The 14,848-nt window shown below is 45.5% G+C and overlaps 1 protein-coding gene across 1 annotated transcript; it reads left to right on the top strand.

The window, feature by feature from the left end:
* Positions 1 to 21: 21 nt before the first annotated feature.
* Positions 22 to 14,480, top strand: CCT5 (chaperonin containing TCP1 subunit 5). Its single transcript, XM_001500585.6, has 11 exons — positions 22 to 536; positions 3,529 to 3,589; positions 4,116 to 4,280; positions 5,452 to 5,650; positions 8,155 to 8,347; positions 8,425 to 8,574; positions 10,653 to 10,772; positions 11,457 to 11,642; positions 12,255 to 12,392; positions 12,917 to 13,097; positions 14,117 to 14,480. Exons 1-11 carry the CDS (start codon positions 432 to 434, stop codon positions 14,242 to 14,244), a joined length of 1,626 nt encoding a protein of 541 aa, XP_001500635.2. The 5' UTR covers positions 22 to 431; the 3' UTR covers positions 14,245 to 14,480.
* Positions 14,481 to 14,848: the final 368 nt, after the last annotated feature.

The raw sequence follows: 14,848 nt of genomic DNA, 5'->3' as shown, positions 1-14,848 counted from the left end.
GGCGGGGGGGGGGGGGAGGGTAGGAGGAATCCGGAAGTGGATTCTACCATCTTCCCGGAGCCGGAGCGGGAAGGAGGGAGAAAATGATGCTCTCAGTAAATGAGTTCCTCGGTGGGACCCACTATCCAGAAACCTTCAATTATACAGCTTTAAGAAATGACTGAATTCGAGCTACTCCTGGTTTGTGGGTTCTAAAGTTCCCGTCCGTGTCTTCGCACTTCCCCCCGCAGCTTCCTAGATAGAAGTTTCCGAAGGCTGCTGATTCCAGAAGGTACGGTCTGGCGTTAAACTAGTCTCAAGTGGAAAATAAGTCTCGCGCAACCTGTGCTGCGCATGCGCGAGCGGTTGCTCCCTCCCGCGAGAGTAAAGTGTCTTCTTGCTTCCGGAGTGGTCTTCGCCGGTTGCGGATAAGTAGTGTTTGTTGCTGTACCATGGCGTCCGTTGGGACTCTCGCCTTCGATGAATATGGGCGCCCCTTCCTCATCATCAAGGACCAGGACCGCAAGTCTCGTCTTATGGGACTTGAGGCCCTCAAGGTAACGGGAGCGGGACACAGTGGCGCTGAGATGAGGGGAGGTGGCCGAACCCAGTGGCTCTGCGCCTGCGCAGGCCTGGGAGCGGTTCTGCCATGTGCTCCCGGGAAGGCCAGAAGGGCCCGCGCGTCCCCACTCGCGCTCCCCGCTCCTTGGGCTCGGGGAGGCCGACATATATGCTTTTAGTCCCAATTTGGCGGTGGGGTGGAGCCGCCAGCACCGTTCTGAGTCGGATGGGGCGGCTTCAGTTCCTAGGCGGGGAACCCCCGTCCGTCCTCCTTTCTGCAGTCCAGCAGTCAGTGTTGTCATGGGCAAGGTGCGGAGAAGGTGGTCCCAGGTCACCTGGCCGGTGGAGACTCTGCTTCTTAATCCTCCGTTAGTCTACCTGCAGCAGCCCTAAAAGTAATGGAGGTTCATTTTCTTTGTCACCTCCTGAAAGCTTAGTCGTTTACCGAGTATCTTATCTTTGAGTACCTTTATGCGTGGCGTATTCCTGCATGCCGTGTCATAAAAATAAAAAGTGTGCATCCTTAAGGAAGAAAACAGTACCGCAAGAGCGAGAAATGCACATCAGTAACCGTAATGCAAGGCACTGCGTGATCAGAATCACAGTTACGGGACAGGATGCAGATAAAAGTTGGAGAGTGTCCTTCAGACCCTCTCTAGTTGGATGGAGACGCGCTTTTGATCGGGGATGGAATAATGTTTTGAGTGGGAGAGACCTGGCGTTCTACAGGGAGGAACAGTAAAAGCAAGGACCTGGGCGGGAAAGGGTTAGGGTTTTGATGGAGCACAGTCTACTTTAAGTCAGGATAGTTCCCAAAAGTGGAAGCCTGCGCATGTCTCACGATCGAGATGTTCTCCCATGGGTAGGAGGGGAGCCATTGAGGGGGTTTGCTCAGAATCAGGATTTAAGTGGAGCTAGACCTTAAGTAGTAGCCTGTAGGGTAGACTGAAGGAAATCAGGCAGACCAGGGATGTTAAATGCAGCATTGCAGGTGTCCAGGTAAGGAGGGGTCTGCTGAGCACATGCTGACAGGAAACAGGAAGGGGCACTTCGAGAGGGCACTGACTTCTTTAGGGTTTGTTATAAAGTGGAAGAATCCACTGTATTGATGCGGATTGTCACCACATCTGAGGTGTCCCTATTGGCTTAGCGTCTTGGGGTTTTTCTTAAACAAATGAAGAAACAGTAGAGTTCTCCCAGAGACTGTTTGTTTCACTGAGAACAAGTTACACAACCTCTCTGAACCTCCTTTTTCAGCAGGGGTAATACACCTCTGTCAAGCTGAGGATGAAAATTAAAGGTGGGTAATATAAGGGGTGGCCACACAGTGCTTGAACCATGGCAGGTGCTCAGTCCACATGTATTACATATTCAGTTCTGTTTTTCACTTAAAGGGACCAGCAGAGAAAGTAACATGCAATACACACGTCCAGTATAATAGTGCAGTGGAAGCTGCTGGTTACTTTGCATGAGCCACTGTTTTAATCGCTCTCATTGCATTATTTCATGTAATCCTCACACTCAGAGTTAGATGTTATTTCACTGTATTGGAAACTTGGCCCCAGAACTGTTAAGCAATTGCTTAAAGTCACAGGGCCATGACTGAAGCCCCGTCTGTCTCCCTCCAGAGCCGGCGGTCTACAGCAGGGCTTTTCAGCCTTGGCACTATTGACGTTTGGGCCAGGTCCTTCTTTGTTGTGGGGCCTGTCCTGTGTAGAATGTTTAGCAGCATCCCTGGCCTCTGCCCACTCCCTGCCAGTAGCAGCTCCCTCCCCAGTAGTGACAACCAGAGATGTCTCCTGGGGGACAAAATTGCCCCTGGTTAAGAACCACCTCCCTACAATTATTATTCTTTAAAAATGTCGTTATACAGACATATCAATCCAAGTGTATTTTAAGGATTACCAGTGTTTTCACAGACTAGTGAACTTTGTGTCTTTTGTTACCTGCCAGATGGGCAAGCAGGGAAGGCTTCACAGAACGTGTACATTTGAACTGCTTTGAGGGCCAGCACTGTGGCATAGTTGTTCTGCATGCTCCACTTCAGCGGCCCTAGGTTTGGGATTCAGATCCCGGGTGTGGGCTTACACCACTCTTCAGCCATGCTGCGGTGGCAACCCCCGTACAAAAAAGAGGAAGTTGGCACAGATGTTTGAGGGCGAATCTTCCTCAGCAAAAAAAAAAAAAACTTTTGAAAGTTGGTCAAGATTTTGATGGGTACAAGGCCTCTGTGCATCACTATGTCAGGGATCAGAGGACATGTTTGGGGAACAAGAATAGACCATCCTCACTGGAAGGGAGCTGGGTCTCAGATTGTGGAGGGCGTTAAAGACAAAGCTGAAGCTTTTGGACTTGCGTGTTGAGCCTGTGGGGAGTTGTTTAAGGTTTGGGGACTAGTAAGCAACATGTTTGAGAAAAATGGATGGCTTAGCTAGATGTAGGATGAATTGGAAGGACGGTAGGTGAGATAAGAGACGCAGGAATTCTGTAGGGTGCTATGGATCAGGCTTAGATCGGTGATGGCAAGAATAGAAAGAAAGGAAAGGAAATTTGGAGGATTAATGGGCATAATAATGTGTAGAAACAGAAAAGGGTTCTTTGAATCCTCCATTACTTTCGGTATTGATACCCTTGGCAGGTGACAAGCAAGGGTGACTGTGAAGCCTGTGGGTTTCTCAGTGGCTCGACCGTTTGAGAGAAGAATACGTCTCTGCAGTACATGGTAGTGTGGCAGTTCAGGGTGCTGTGTGTTTACGCTGGAGTCTTCACGTGAAGGTGGCGTTGTGAAGTAGTCATGTGAGGCCTGTCAGGTCAGACTGTCACTGCGCTTGACTGTGAGATGGGGCGGTAGGCGAACCTGCCTCGTCCATGTGTCGATTCTAGAGGGCAGACTATGTTATAAGTGATTTTATAATCATCAACTGTATGCTTTTAACTGTTAAAATTGTATGTACTTGAATATTTGTTTCTTGTATTTGCTTGATTTAGTCTCATATAATGGCGGCCAAGGCTGTAGCCAATACGATGAGAACATCGCTTGGACCAAATGGTAAGAGTCTCTCATTCTGTGTTGTTTTAACAAAAGTTTTAAAATCGTAAAATAGTCAATATTATCTCTTTACAAAAATTTGGGAAGTGGAGTGAGGGCTTCCTGCTCCCCTAATACAGCCAAACTTGTTTGGTGTATTGCAGCCTTTAAACACAGTTATAATCATAACATGTGTCCAGTTTTAGGTCAGATTTGTTTTCCACTTAACGTCATTGCATAAGCATTTTGCAAATCATAGCCATCATCTTTTGTGATTAATATTACATGTAGTGATGCTCCATAATATTTTTTTTGCCATTTCTCTGCTTTTAGCCATTTTAGATTATTCCCAGTGTTTTGCTTTATATTGGCCAATCTGAAAGTGTCTTCATGCAGATACTCCTTTATGTATGTTGAATTATTTATTTATAATAAATTCCTAGGTGGGTATTGGGTCAAGAAGTCTAACTTTTATTATTGTTTTTGGTATAGATTGCCATTCTTTTTTTTTTCGGTTAAGATGTTCTAAACATTGCTGTCTTTTTAGGGCTTGATAAAATGATGGTGGATAAGGATGGCGATGTGACTGTAACTAATGATGGTGCCACCATTTTAAGCATGATGGATGTCGATCATCAGATTGCCAAGCTGATGGTTGAACTGTCCAAATCACAGGATGACGAAATTGGAGATGGAACCACAGGAGTGGTTGGTAAGAAAGGGCACGATATCCTTTCCCGTTTAAGAGAGGTTGTTTGAATCACAGCACTAACGTGGCTGCTGAGAATGTTTACTCTGAATCAGCTGAGGAGACAGTTGGAGAAATCCAGGGTGAAGGACACACTACAAAACAAGTGGCCCAGACTCCTCAAAGCTGCCATGTCGTGAAGAAACAGGAAGGCCACGCCATGGGGTAGAGTTAGGCATCTGTTCTAGATTAATGGAGCTAAAGAAAGGTGACAGCCAGCTGTACTGTGTAGAACTTGGTTGGATGTCTGGGTTTTTTTAAGCTATGAAGGATGCTTGGGACAAGTGGAGGAGTTTGTGGATCACGTATTACAGAAGAGTGTCACTGTTAAGGTTCCTTAGCATCATGTGACAGTTACCGTGCAGTGATTGGGAGAATGCCTTTGTACTCGGGAGCTGCATGCTGAAATATTTAGGGGTGACATCCCATGATTTCTGCAACTGATGCTCAGTTGAACAGAAAAAGCACATGCATATGTGGAAAAAACAAATATGGCAAAATGTTCTTAAGTAAACAAGTGTTCATTTTACTATTGTATTTTTTTCCTGAAGGTTTAAAAAGTTGGGGAAGATTGAAGAGATAAATATCTTTAATGTTACCTTTTCTGCAGATGAAATTTGAATTTGTCTATTCAACAAATATTTATTGAGTACCAAGTACTGTTCTAGATGTGCTTAGAGTGCAGCAGTACTAAAACATCTTTGTGGCACTAAAATGGGGGGGAAGGGAAGGTTATAAGAGGGGGATAAATAATAAACACATTTTTAAATCCTCTTATCACCAGCATGAATTTTACTGAATAGAAGTCTTTGACCCAGGAAGCAAAAGAGGCTTTTCCCCTTATAGAAATGTATAAGTTACATTTAGTACACGTACATCATGTATAATGTACATTATAGTTACACTCTTTACCTCACTGAGAGTTGATCATCCATCTATACAAAGAGACCTAATGACCTTTGCTAGAGTCAAAACAAAAGACTGCCCTTTTAAAAATAGGTTCGATGGCCTCATCCTCTAAGATACTTTCAGTTTAATTCTGGAACCTTTGTATTTCCAGGGTAGCATCTAATTTGTACTGACTATACAAGTTTTGGCGTTTTCTTGAACCAGTTTTGCGCTGTCTTGTCTGCAGTCCTGGCTGGTGCCCTGTTGGAAGAAGCCGAGCAGCTGCTGGACCGTGGCATTCACCCCATCAGGATCGCCGATGGCTATGAGCAGGCTGCCCGCATTGCCATCGAGCACCTGGACAAGATCAGCGACAGAGTTTTTGTTGACATAAGGGACACTGAGCCCCTGATTCAGACTGCGAAAACCACGCTGGGCTCCAAAGTGTAGGTTTACAACAGGGTAACAGCGTTTATAGAGGAGGCAAAGCTGTTTACTTGTTCCTAAAGGCAACACAAAATGATCACGGATCACTTCATGCTGATTTGATGAGTTTCTTTCTGGATTTGTTTTGGTTTTGCTTTGTTTTCAGAGTAGTTTTAGACACATGCATTTCATGTCTCAATTGGAAGCTGAACTTCCAGGCTTGGGTATTAAATCCTCTCAACAATATTTGTAAAATAAATAATCCTTTAATTTAGCAGGATGGGCTGCATTGGCAATCAACCAGAAAAGGACCCTATTTGGGGAACCTGTTAGTTTTCACAACACTTTTTTTTTTTCCTGAGGAAGATTGTCCATGAGCTACTGTCTGTACCAGTCCTCCTCCACTTTATTTGTGGGTCAGCGCCACAGCATGGCTGATGAGCAGTCTAGGTCTCCCCGCCCAGAATCTGAACCTGTGAACCCAGACCACTGAAGTGGAGCATACCTAACTTAACCACTATGCCACAAGGCTGGCCCCCTCATAACACTTTTTAGCCGTTTCTGTGCTAGGAACCCATTTAGGGGGAGCTTCCACTATTCATTCATTCAACAAGCGAATTCCTAGTCCTGAATTTTAATTTTATAAAAAGGGGCAGTCTTAAAATTTACTTACATTGGGTATAATGAATGTTACATTTCAACGTTTACATAATATCTACAATTTGCCAGGCCTGCTGCCAAGTCGTGGGGGCACAAGACAGTTCTTGCCTCCCAGAAACTCAAAGTAGCCTCAACCAAGGGACCTGCTTATTTTGAACAATAATAGAGACTTATGGACTCTCTTTATTTTTAAGAAGAATTATGGCCATAATGTAGCATAGAAATTCAGTGTAAGGTGCTTTATTACACCTTTTTTTTTTTTTTTTTTTTTTTTTTTTTGCTGAGGAAGATTAGTCTCGAGCTAACATCTGTGCCAATCCTTCACTTTATATGTGACTCACCACCACAGCATGAGCTGACAAGTGGTGTAGGACTGCACCCAAGATGCAAACCCAGGCTGCCAAAGCAGAGTACACCAAACTTAACCACTACACTGCAGGACCAGCCCCTACACTGTTTTTTCAATCTATAGCAGTGCAGGAAATGTTTTAGTTTTTAATTTGTGTGGTAGTTTTAACAAAAGGAAGGCACGGTCTTGTCTGATAGGAAGTGCAACAAAAGTGTCTGTCTCTGGTGCCTTCTCTTCTCAGGGGAAGGACATCCACCCAGCACTGTGTTGGATCAGGGGCGTCTTCAGTGGTGCCAGCTGTCCTCTCATCCGTGTCTTAGCTGAGCCTGGCTCCTGGGCAAGGGCGCCTGCCCTGGGGTGGCTTCTGTCACAAGCAGAGCACTATTTTCCTCGTAGGTGGAAGGCATTTCCCTTTCTTAAAATGCACAAATCTTATTTTATTACTGCTTTATAAGTTGATTCTACTCTATTTGCGAGTCTTTGTAAAACCCAAGTGGGCCGGCCTGGTGGGGCAGCAGTTAAGTGCGCATGTTTCACTTTGGCGGCCCGGGGTTCACTGCTTCAGATCCTGGGTGCAGACATGGCACTGCTTGGCAAGCCATGCTGTGGCAGGCATACCACATAGAAAGTAGAGGAAGATGGGCACGGATGTTAGCTCAAGGCCACTCTTCCTCAAAAAAAAAAAACCCAAGTATGTCCACGTCTTTACTACAGAAAATACTCAAATTGATAGATGATAGCCAAATATATCCAACATAAAGCAATACATTGTAGATCACCTGTTTAGGATACTAACAACATTTTTAGTTTCAGGGGTATCTTTTCTGCATGACTTAAGATTTCAGACACTGTATTTCAAGTACTAGATTTCCTCTGTGGTTTTTCCAGAATAAAAAGTAAATTTATTGAGCAGTCTATTCAGATGTTTCAAAGCTATTCAGATGTTTCAAAGCTTGCAGAAAAGCTAACATCCCCGATCTGTAACTGATGTCGTAATGGAAACTCCTGTGGGGGTCAGGTGCCCTGTCCGGTCCCTCCTTTCTCAGTAGGTGTTTGGCCTCAGTAGATATGATGGATTTTTCCTGGTGGTTTCATAGCTTTCCCATTCTGTTTTGGACTTGTAAAATAGAAAAAATATTCTTAAAGAGTAGCAGAATCTTGAAAATCTTCGTTCTTGCCATACATCATTGGTCTCTCGTATATATTAATAATGGAAGAAAATAGTATATTTCAGTTAAAGTTGGTGAAAGTAAAAGTGTAAATTTTTTCCCATTCCAATTTATGGTTTCCTTTGGGGTCCGTGGGTCCCAGGTTAAGAATCCTTGCCCCAGACTGTTGAAAGCACAAGGTGTGATGCCATTGCCTCCTAGGGACTCTGCACGTCACTCGCTTTCTAGATGTCTTGGAGTTACAGAACTGCATCTTGTATTTGAGTTGCCATGTTACGTCGTGTGTGCTGCTTTTTTTGAGGTGATTGTTAAACGGATGTGAAAGGCTCTTCTGTGTTTTTCTCAGGGTTAACAGCTGTCACCGACAGATGGCCGAGATCGCTGTGAATGCCGTCCTCACCGTAGCAGACATGCAGCGCAGAGACGTTGACTTTGAGCTCATCAAAGTGGAGGGCAAAGTGGGTGGGAGGTTGGAGGACACTAAGCTTATTAAGGGTGTGATCGTAGACAAGGATTTCAGTCACCCACAGATGCCGAAGGTAAGTTGGTGCCTTTCACAGCCTCCCCTCTGGGAACGCTTCAGTCCGCCCATTCACCTTTCTCCCTCTCCCCATAGCAAGTGGAAGATGCCAAGATTGCAATTCTTACATGTCCATTTGAACCACCGAAACCAAAGACGAAGCATAAGCTGGATGTGACCTCTGTGGAAGATTATAAAGCCCTTCAGAAATACGAAAAGGAGAAGTTTGAAGAGATGATTCAGCAAGTAAGTCTTACCATAGCTGTTGGTGGGATCTGAAAGGGCGCAGGTGGTTGGCTGCAGGGAGTCAGGACGTGTGGTACTCACCTGCGTGATCTTGGCACTTCATTATGGGGCTGTAAATAGCATTTCTTCACTTTTAAATTAAAAAGTAATAAACATTCACAGTGGGAAAAAACCAAAGGACACAGAGGCAGGAGGGGGCAAGCAGTCTGATCTTGTCTTAAAACGGGAGCGTGTCTGGGGCCTGAAGGAGCTGGCTGCATTGCCTTGAGAGCTGCGCTTGTTTCACACACGTGCCCTCCTGGGCGCTTCTGCGCTGCTACGTTTGGGCAATTTTAACAGGCTCTACCCACGTATTTGAGACCTCCGAATATAACTCCTGACAGGAGAGTTACTGAGTAACAGGAATTAAACCAGAATGCAGTCGTGGTGATCTCAGTTCTTTGCTTAACCAAGTTGGAGTGTTATTTTGTAAACACTGACTCTTCCCCTCTGGCTGTTTGTATTTCACATGTGTGTGCTCTCTGACGGAGCGGTTCCTCTGTGGGACTCTGTCCTTGGGAGCTTAAAGCACCAGTGCCCGAGGATACGTGAAGGATATTTAGACGTCTAGTCTTAGGGGGGTAGTTGAACTCACGGGTTCCTTCGTGGTGCAGTTCCCTGTGTCTGCTGTCTCCCAGGCCCTGTTGCAGCCCTGGAGATACATGAGTGAGCAAAGCGGAGCGCTTGCTGTTGGGGTGCAGACTGGGGGAAGGGGTCGGGGCTCTGAACAGACACTGGTCGGAGAAGGCACCTCTGAGGAGATGGTGTGTGGCCAGAGACCTACGTGAGGTGAGAGGATGGCATTTCTGGGTGAGCAGCATTCCAGACTGAGACAAGGTAGGGGTGGGTGGCATGTACAAAGGCCCTGAACAGGAATGTGGTTGGCATGTGCAGGGAACATCAGGGCTGGGGCTTGGAGCATACTGGCAGGAGTTTGCAAATAAAAGCCCATTATCTGGGAAGGCTGACAGAGGTGCACTGGAGGAAGGGTAACAAGAACTGAGAGGCCAAGGGTGTGGGTGGACCGACTTGGTAGATGTGCAGGTAGCAGAAATGATAACAGGAATAGTGATGGGCTAAATGCCAGCACTTTAAAAGGAGGAGAGGCAGTGACCCAAGAAGAAACGTTGTAGGTGGCTGTGAGGAGCGAGAAGGACCTGTCTCCTATGTTGAGCACCTGGGAGAAAAAAGCCATTGAGGAGGAGTGCCAGGCAGGTTGATTCTTCAGGAGACAGCCAGGGTTTGTTCACAGCAAGAATATAATGGCAACATTGCAAGAAGGAGTCTGCTGTTAATGGACTGAGTTCCAGGGGCTCCCCCTGGAAGGTTCTAGAGGGCCGGGGAGGGAAGAGAGGTAGAGAGGCAGGTGTGGCAGGTGGTTTGGGAGGCTTGCGTGGAGACAGGTGAAATAGCAGTTGTGGGGCATGGCACTGTTACCACAGGTGACTGCCAGGGAGGGACAGTCAGTCCTGATCATGGCCACCTTTGGGGGACAAGTCCCAGCCATTTGCGGAGATGGGGGTGGTACTTCTCATTAGGAGCAGGATCACTTCTTTCAGCTTCTAAATTACTCTGTATTTTGACCCAGAGGATAGAGGATAGTCCACTCAAGTAAGGAAAGCAAGGTGCAGGGACGTGTGTATCTTAAGATTCAGTTTTTGTTACACACACCGATGAAAGTGCCTCGTGGGTGTTTGTGACAGGACAGTGGTTAACCCTGGTTCCCTGGGTCAGAGGGCCCAGCGCTGGTGAGACAGCTTTTGTTTTGCTTCACTGTAGCAGTGGGGTCAGTGTGAATTACTAGTTTATAAAGCATGGTTTTTAAAAATGGAGTGATTCCCACTGATGTGTATTCCTTGTTTAGAACTTGGGACTGACCGAAGGTAGACACTTGTATATTTTCTTCTGGTTTCTCTGCTTCGTTTACTTTCATGCACCCACCTTCCACAGCCAACTATGCATCTTACCTTTCACAATCTTTTCTCAAACTTCACAAAGAATACTTGTTATTAACGTGATTTTGGCTTCTCTTTTCTCAGATTAAAGAAACTGGCGCTAACCTAGCTATTTGCCAGTGGGGCTTTGACGACGAAGCAAATCATTTACTTCTTCAGAATAACTTGCCTGCGGTCCGTTGGGTTGGAGGACCTGAGATCGAGGTAAGGAGCTGTGTGGGGAGACTGCTGACCACAGGGCTGAGCTCACAGGCGTTTCTGCTTGGGGCCGCTTTGATAGTACATGCCTTATGGAAACACATCATGCAGAGGCTCCACAGAGCAGAGGAGCATGAGCTGGGAGAGAGGAAGATGCTAGCATCGGTTTTTATTGTTTTAATAACAGTGCTGTGTATTTCTGCTGTTCCATGGCATGTGCTTTCCATGTGTCATCTCGTTTAGCACTCACATTGGCTCTCTGAGGCAAGAAGACCAGTCTTACCCACTTCGGTGTTAGCTGAATACTGCTAGCCGGCCCAGATGTGGTCTGTACCCCAGACACACGCGGCCTCCTTGGTCCTCATGCAGCCCTGTGTACAGAGAGACGGACGGCTGCACAGAGCTCTGATTCAGAGCCACAGTCAGGGGACATGAGGTTGAGAGCTATGGGGACGTGTGCGGGGTGATCGAGCCAGGTGGCACCGGAGCCAGACCAAGACACCCAGCTCTTTAGAACCTTGTTCATTTAACAACGTTTTTTAGGTTGAACTTGAGACTTTTTGGCCAGGGTGGGGCAGCAGTTCAGTGAACAGGGTGGTCATAGGTCAAGTTGAGCTCATTCGTAGTCCGCTTGTGAAAGTTCACTGTTTCCCGACTTCGTCTTCCTTCTCCCCGTCCCTCCCCAATTAGTTGATTGCCATTGCGACGGGAGGGCGGATCGTCCCACGGTTCTCGGAGCTCACACCTGAGAAGCTGGGCTTTGCTGGTCTTGTAAAGGAGATCTCATTTGGGACAACGAAGGACAAAATGCTGGTCATCGAGCAGTGTAAGAACTCCAGAGCTGTAACCATTTTCATCAGAGGAGGAAATAAGATGGTGAGAATTCAGTTGCTTGTCCTACGTGTTTTCTGATTCTGGTACATGGTTTGGCTTTGCCCATGATATATTTAACTGAAACACAGTTAGTGTAAGAAAAACAGGGTCATTTTTCTTGAAGAAACAATGACATAATTGGTGTAAAATTACCACAGTTCCATGTCACTTCTGCAGGGCACACTGGCCTCTCTTTAGCCCCTTGGGTGAAAGAGGGGAACCCAAGCAAACAACCGCTGACGCCCTCCTGTTCTCCGAGGAGGGGTTTCTAGTGCATCGTCACACGTGACGCTCGTTGTGAGCTTTTCTCTCTGTCGGTTTTGTTTTGTTTGGCCCTTCGCTTGGTCATGTGTCCTGGGACGAGTCACTGGCTGCCTCTGCCTGCTTCGTTTTTTTAAACACTCTAGGGAGGAAAGGGAAGGTGAGGATGGATACCATCTGCTGACAGATGTTCTGGCATGCCCTCCATTTGTGTTTAGCCTGGATGGCTTTAATGGGGGTAAGAATATTGCCAGTGCCCGGCAGCCACTTAGAGTAAACCAGAGGTGGCAGCTGTTTGGCTCTAAAATGAACCGCTTGTGATCACGTTGATTTAGGCAAAACTCTTTTCCCTAGATCATCGAGGAAGCGAAACGATCCCTCCATGATGCTCTGTGTGTCATCCGGAACCTCATCCGTGACAATCGTGTGGTGTATGGAGGCGGCGCTGCTGAAATAGCATGTGCTCTGGCCGTCAGCCAAGAGGCAGATAAGGTAAAACACACTCAGGGCTATGTTGCACTCTGAGACGTTTCTGGACTGCGCAGGGAGGCCGAGGGGCTGCGGGCCGAACCAGATGCCGTCCAGAGTGAGCAAGAGCACTGTGAGCCGTGTGTGACAGGGGGGTTTCTTCTGAGTTGATTCTCATGCGTGTGTACTTCAGCATGGGTTACCGTAAGCTGGCATTTCTAAGCCTTTTTCAACCATTCCAGCCTTGACGATAATAATTACCCTCTACAGTTTTTTAATGATATTTGAAGTTCAAAATTAATTAGATATCATAACTGAAAATAAAGGCGTAAGGGCTGATTCGTTCTCAGACTTCTCACAGGTGTGCCCTTTCCATCCTTTCTCCGTAGAGGCGTGTCACTGTCCTCAGATCATCAGGGCAGCCTCTCCTTAGAATTACTCATAGGGGAGCTTTTCATGCATGTAATTTAATTATGTTTCCAAATTGCTGCTGGGTTGGTTTTTTTGGGCTTTGCCAAGCACGCTTACGGTACCCTGTACCCTTCCAGTGCCCGACCTTGGAGCAGTACGCCATGAGGGCCTTTGCCGACGCGCTGGAGGTCATCCCCATGGCCCTTTCTGAAAACAGCGGCATGAATCCCATCCAGACCATGACCGAAGTGCGAGCCAGACAAGTGAAGGAGTTGAACCCTGCTCTTGGAATTGACTGTTTGCACAAAGGCACAAATGGTGAGGACCTGTGCACGTCTGTGTGGGGTTGTGGTTTGATTTAAACTGAGTAATTTCATACCTTGTGGCTGTACAATATATAGTGTTTACTATGAGGTTATCATATCTTATTAAATATTTAAACTCACTTTAGGTGTTCAAGTCCTAAACTTTAAAATGTTTCATTTGGTTGCCTTAGGAGTTGGTTAGACTGCTAGTCCTAGCAACGTAAAATTAATTTTAATAGCTATAAATGGTAGTGTGGTGTTTATACCAAAGGTGACTTGCATTTTAATCTCTGGTTTTAGAAAATAATTCCCATCTCACTTTTTTTTTACACAAATGTGTGTCAGCGTGGGTCCTAGATGTTATAAAATGGCTCTGAAACTTGTGGTTTACAGCTTATTCTGTAATTGTAGCCCAGAAATGATGTACTGTTTTTAAACGTAGTATACTGTAACTTCTGTAGCCACTTGTAGTTCCTCTGCCGAGAGGGTGGTGTGGGCAACTTTAGCTTGTTGAAACCGTAGTCCTGGTGATTTCTGTACCGGTCGGGCCATGTCTGGGGTTCTGCCATCAGTCCTAATCCTGGAACCTTGGCTGGTTTGTGTTCTTACGTACGGTATAGGTCTCTTCTGCTTTTCCTGTTCACAGCCCAAGGATTTTTAGATCTTTCTTGAAATTATTTTACGTTTCAGGTACAGTCAGCTGTCCCTTATTTCAGGTTTACTGAATTACAGTGTTGGATACTTTGTGCAATCAGATGTCCCTGAAAAGTTTCACCTTTTAGCTGGTCGCTTAGCAGTTGAGCTTGTCACTGAAGAGAGGTCCCCTCACCACCCCACTGCTCTCTGGTAGCCAGGTTCAAATTCCAGGATGTCCTTGAAAGTAATGAAAGTCTTTTTCTCTGAAAATGTAACTGGGACTAGTGGCTTCCAAATTTGTGTTTCTTAAGTTCTGTGATTCCATAAATCAAAGCAAGTTATTAATATTAAATGTGTATGCTGTTCTAGGATAATCAGTTTATTTGTATTTTTCAGATATGAAGCAACAACATGTCATAGAAACCTTGATTGGCAAAAAGCAACAGATATCTCTTGCAACACAAATGGTTAGAATGATTTTGAAGATTGATGACATCCGAAAGCCTGGAGAATCGGAAGAATAAAGAAGAAATTTAGAATAAAATATAGTAGTAAGATGCACTACTGTGGTTAAATAAATGGATGTCTTGTGATGCATCTACAGTATTTATTATATTACGTCCTTTTTCAGACACTGTAGATGCTGTGATGAAAATAGCTGTTCAGTAACCATAGTTCTCTTGTTCCGAGATGTGTGATTGTAGAGATGCTGTCTCATCAGCTTTTGTATTCGTTATATTAAAGGGGCCTCTTTAAACAACCTTCATCTTCTGCTCTTCAAGTTTAAGAAACATTCCCTGTAGTATTAATCCAGTGCTGCCTTAACTGAAGGGGTTTGAGTACTCAGTTCGTTTGTTCTTTTTTAATAAGCTGTAGGAATTATTTTAACAGCTTGAACATGGAGTTTGTTCTCAGGATTTATTGTAACAGTGTGAGGAATATGGGCTTGATCCTGTTAGACTTATTTAAATGATGTACCTGTCTGAACAGTGGGTCGTTTAATTGTAGAGATCCATCATAGGATTATTTCTGCCGCAGAATTTTGGGATGTCTAAGTGCTGTTAGGTTACACTGATGTAACCTGGGTGTTACTGCAGTGCTGATGAGACCAGCTTTGAAAGTTTCATC

Source organism: Equus caballus, chromosome 21 (assembly GCF_041296265.1).
Source record: "Equus caballus isolate H_3958 breed thoroughbred chromosome 21, TB-T2T, whole genome shotgun sequence".
Classification (NCBI taxonomy): Eukaryota; Metazoa; Chordata; class Mammalia; order Perissodactyla; family Equidae; genus Equus; species Equus caballus.
The sequence above is the reverse complement of the archived record's forward strand: the minus strand, read 5'-3'. Positions and strand labels throughout refer to the sequence as shown.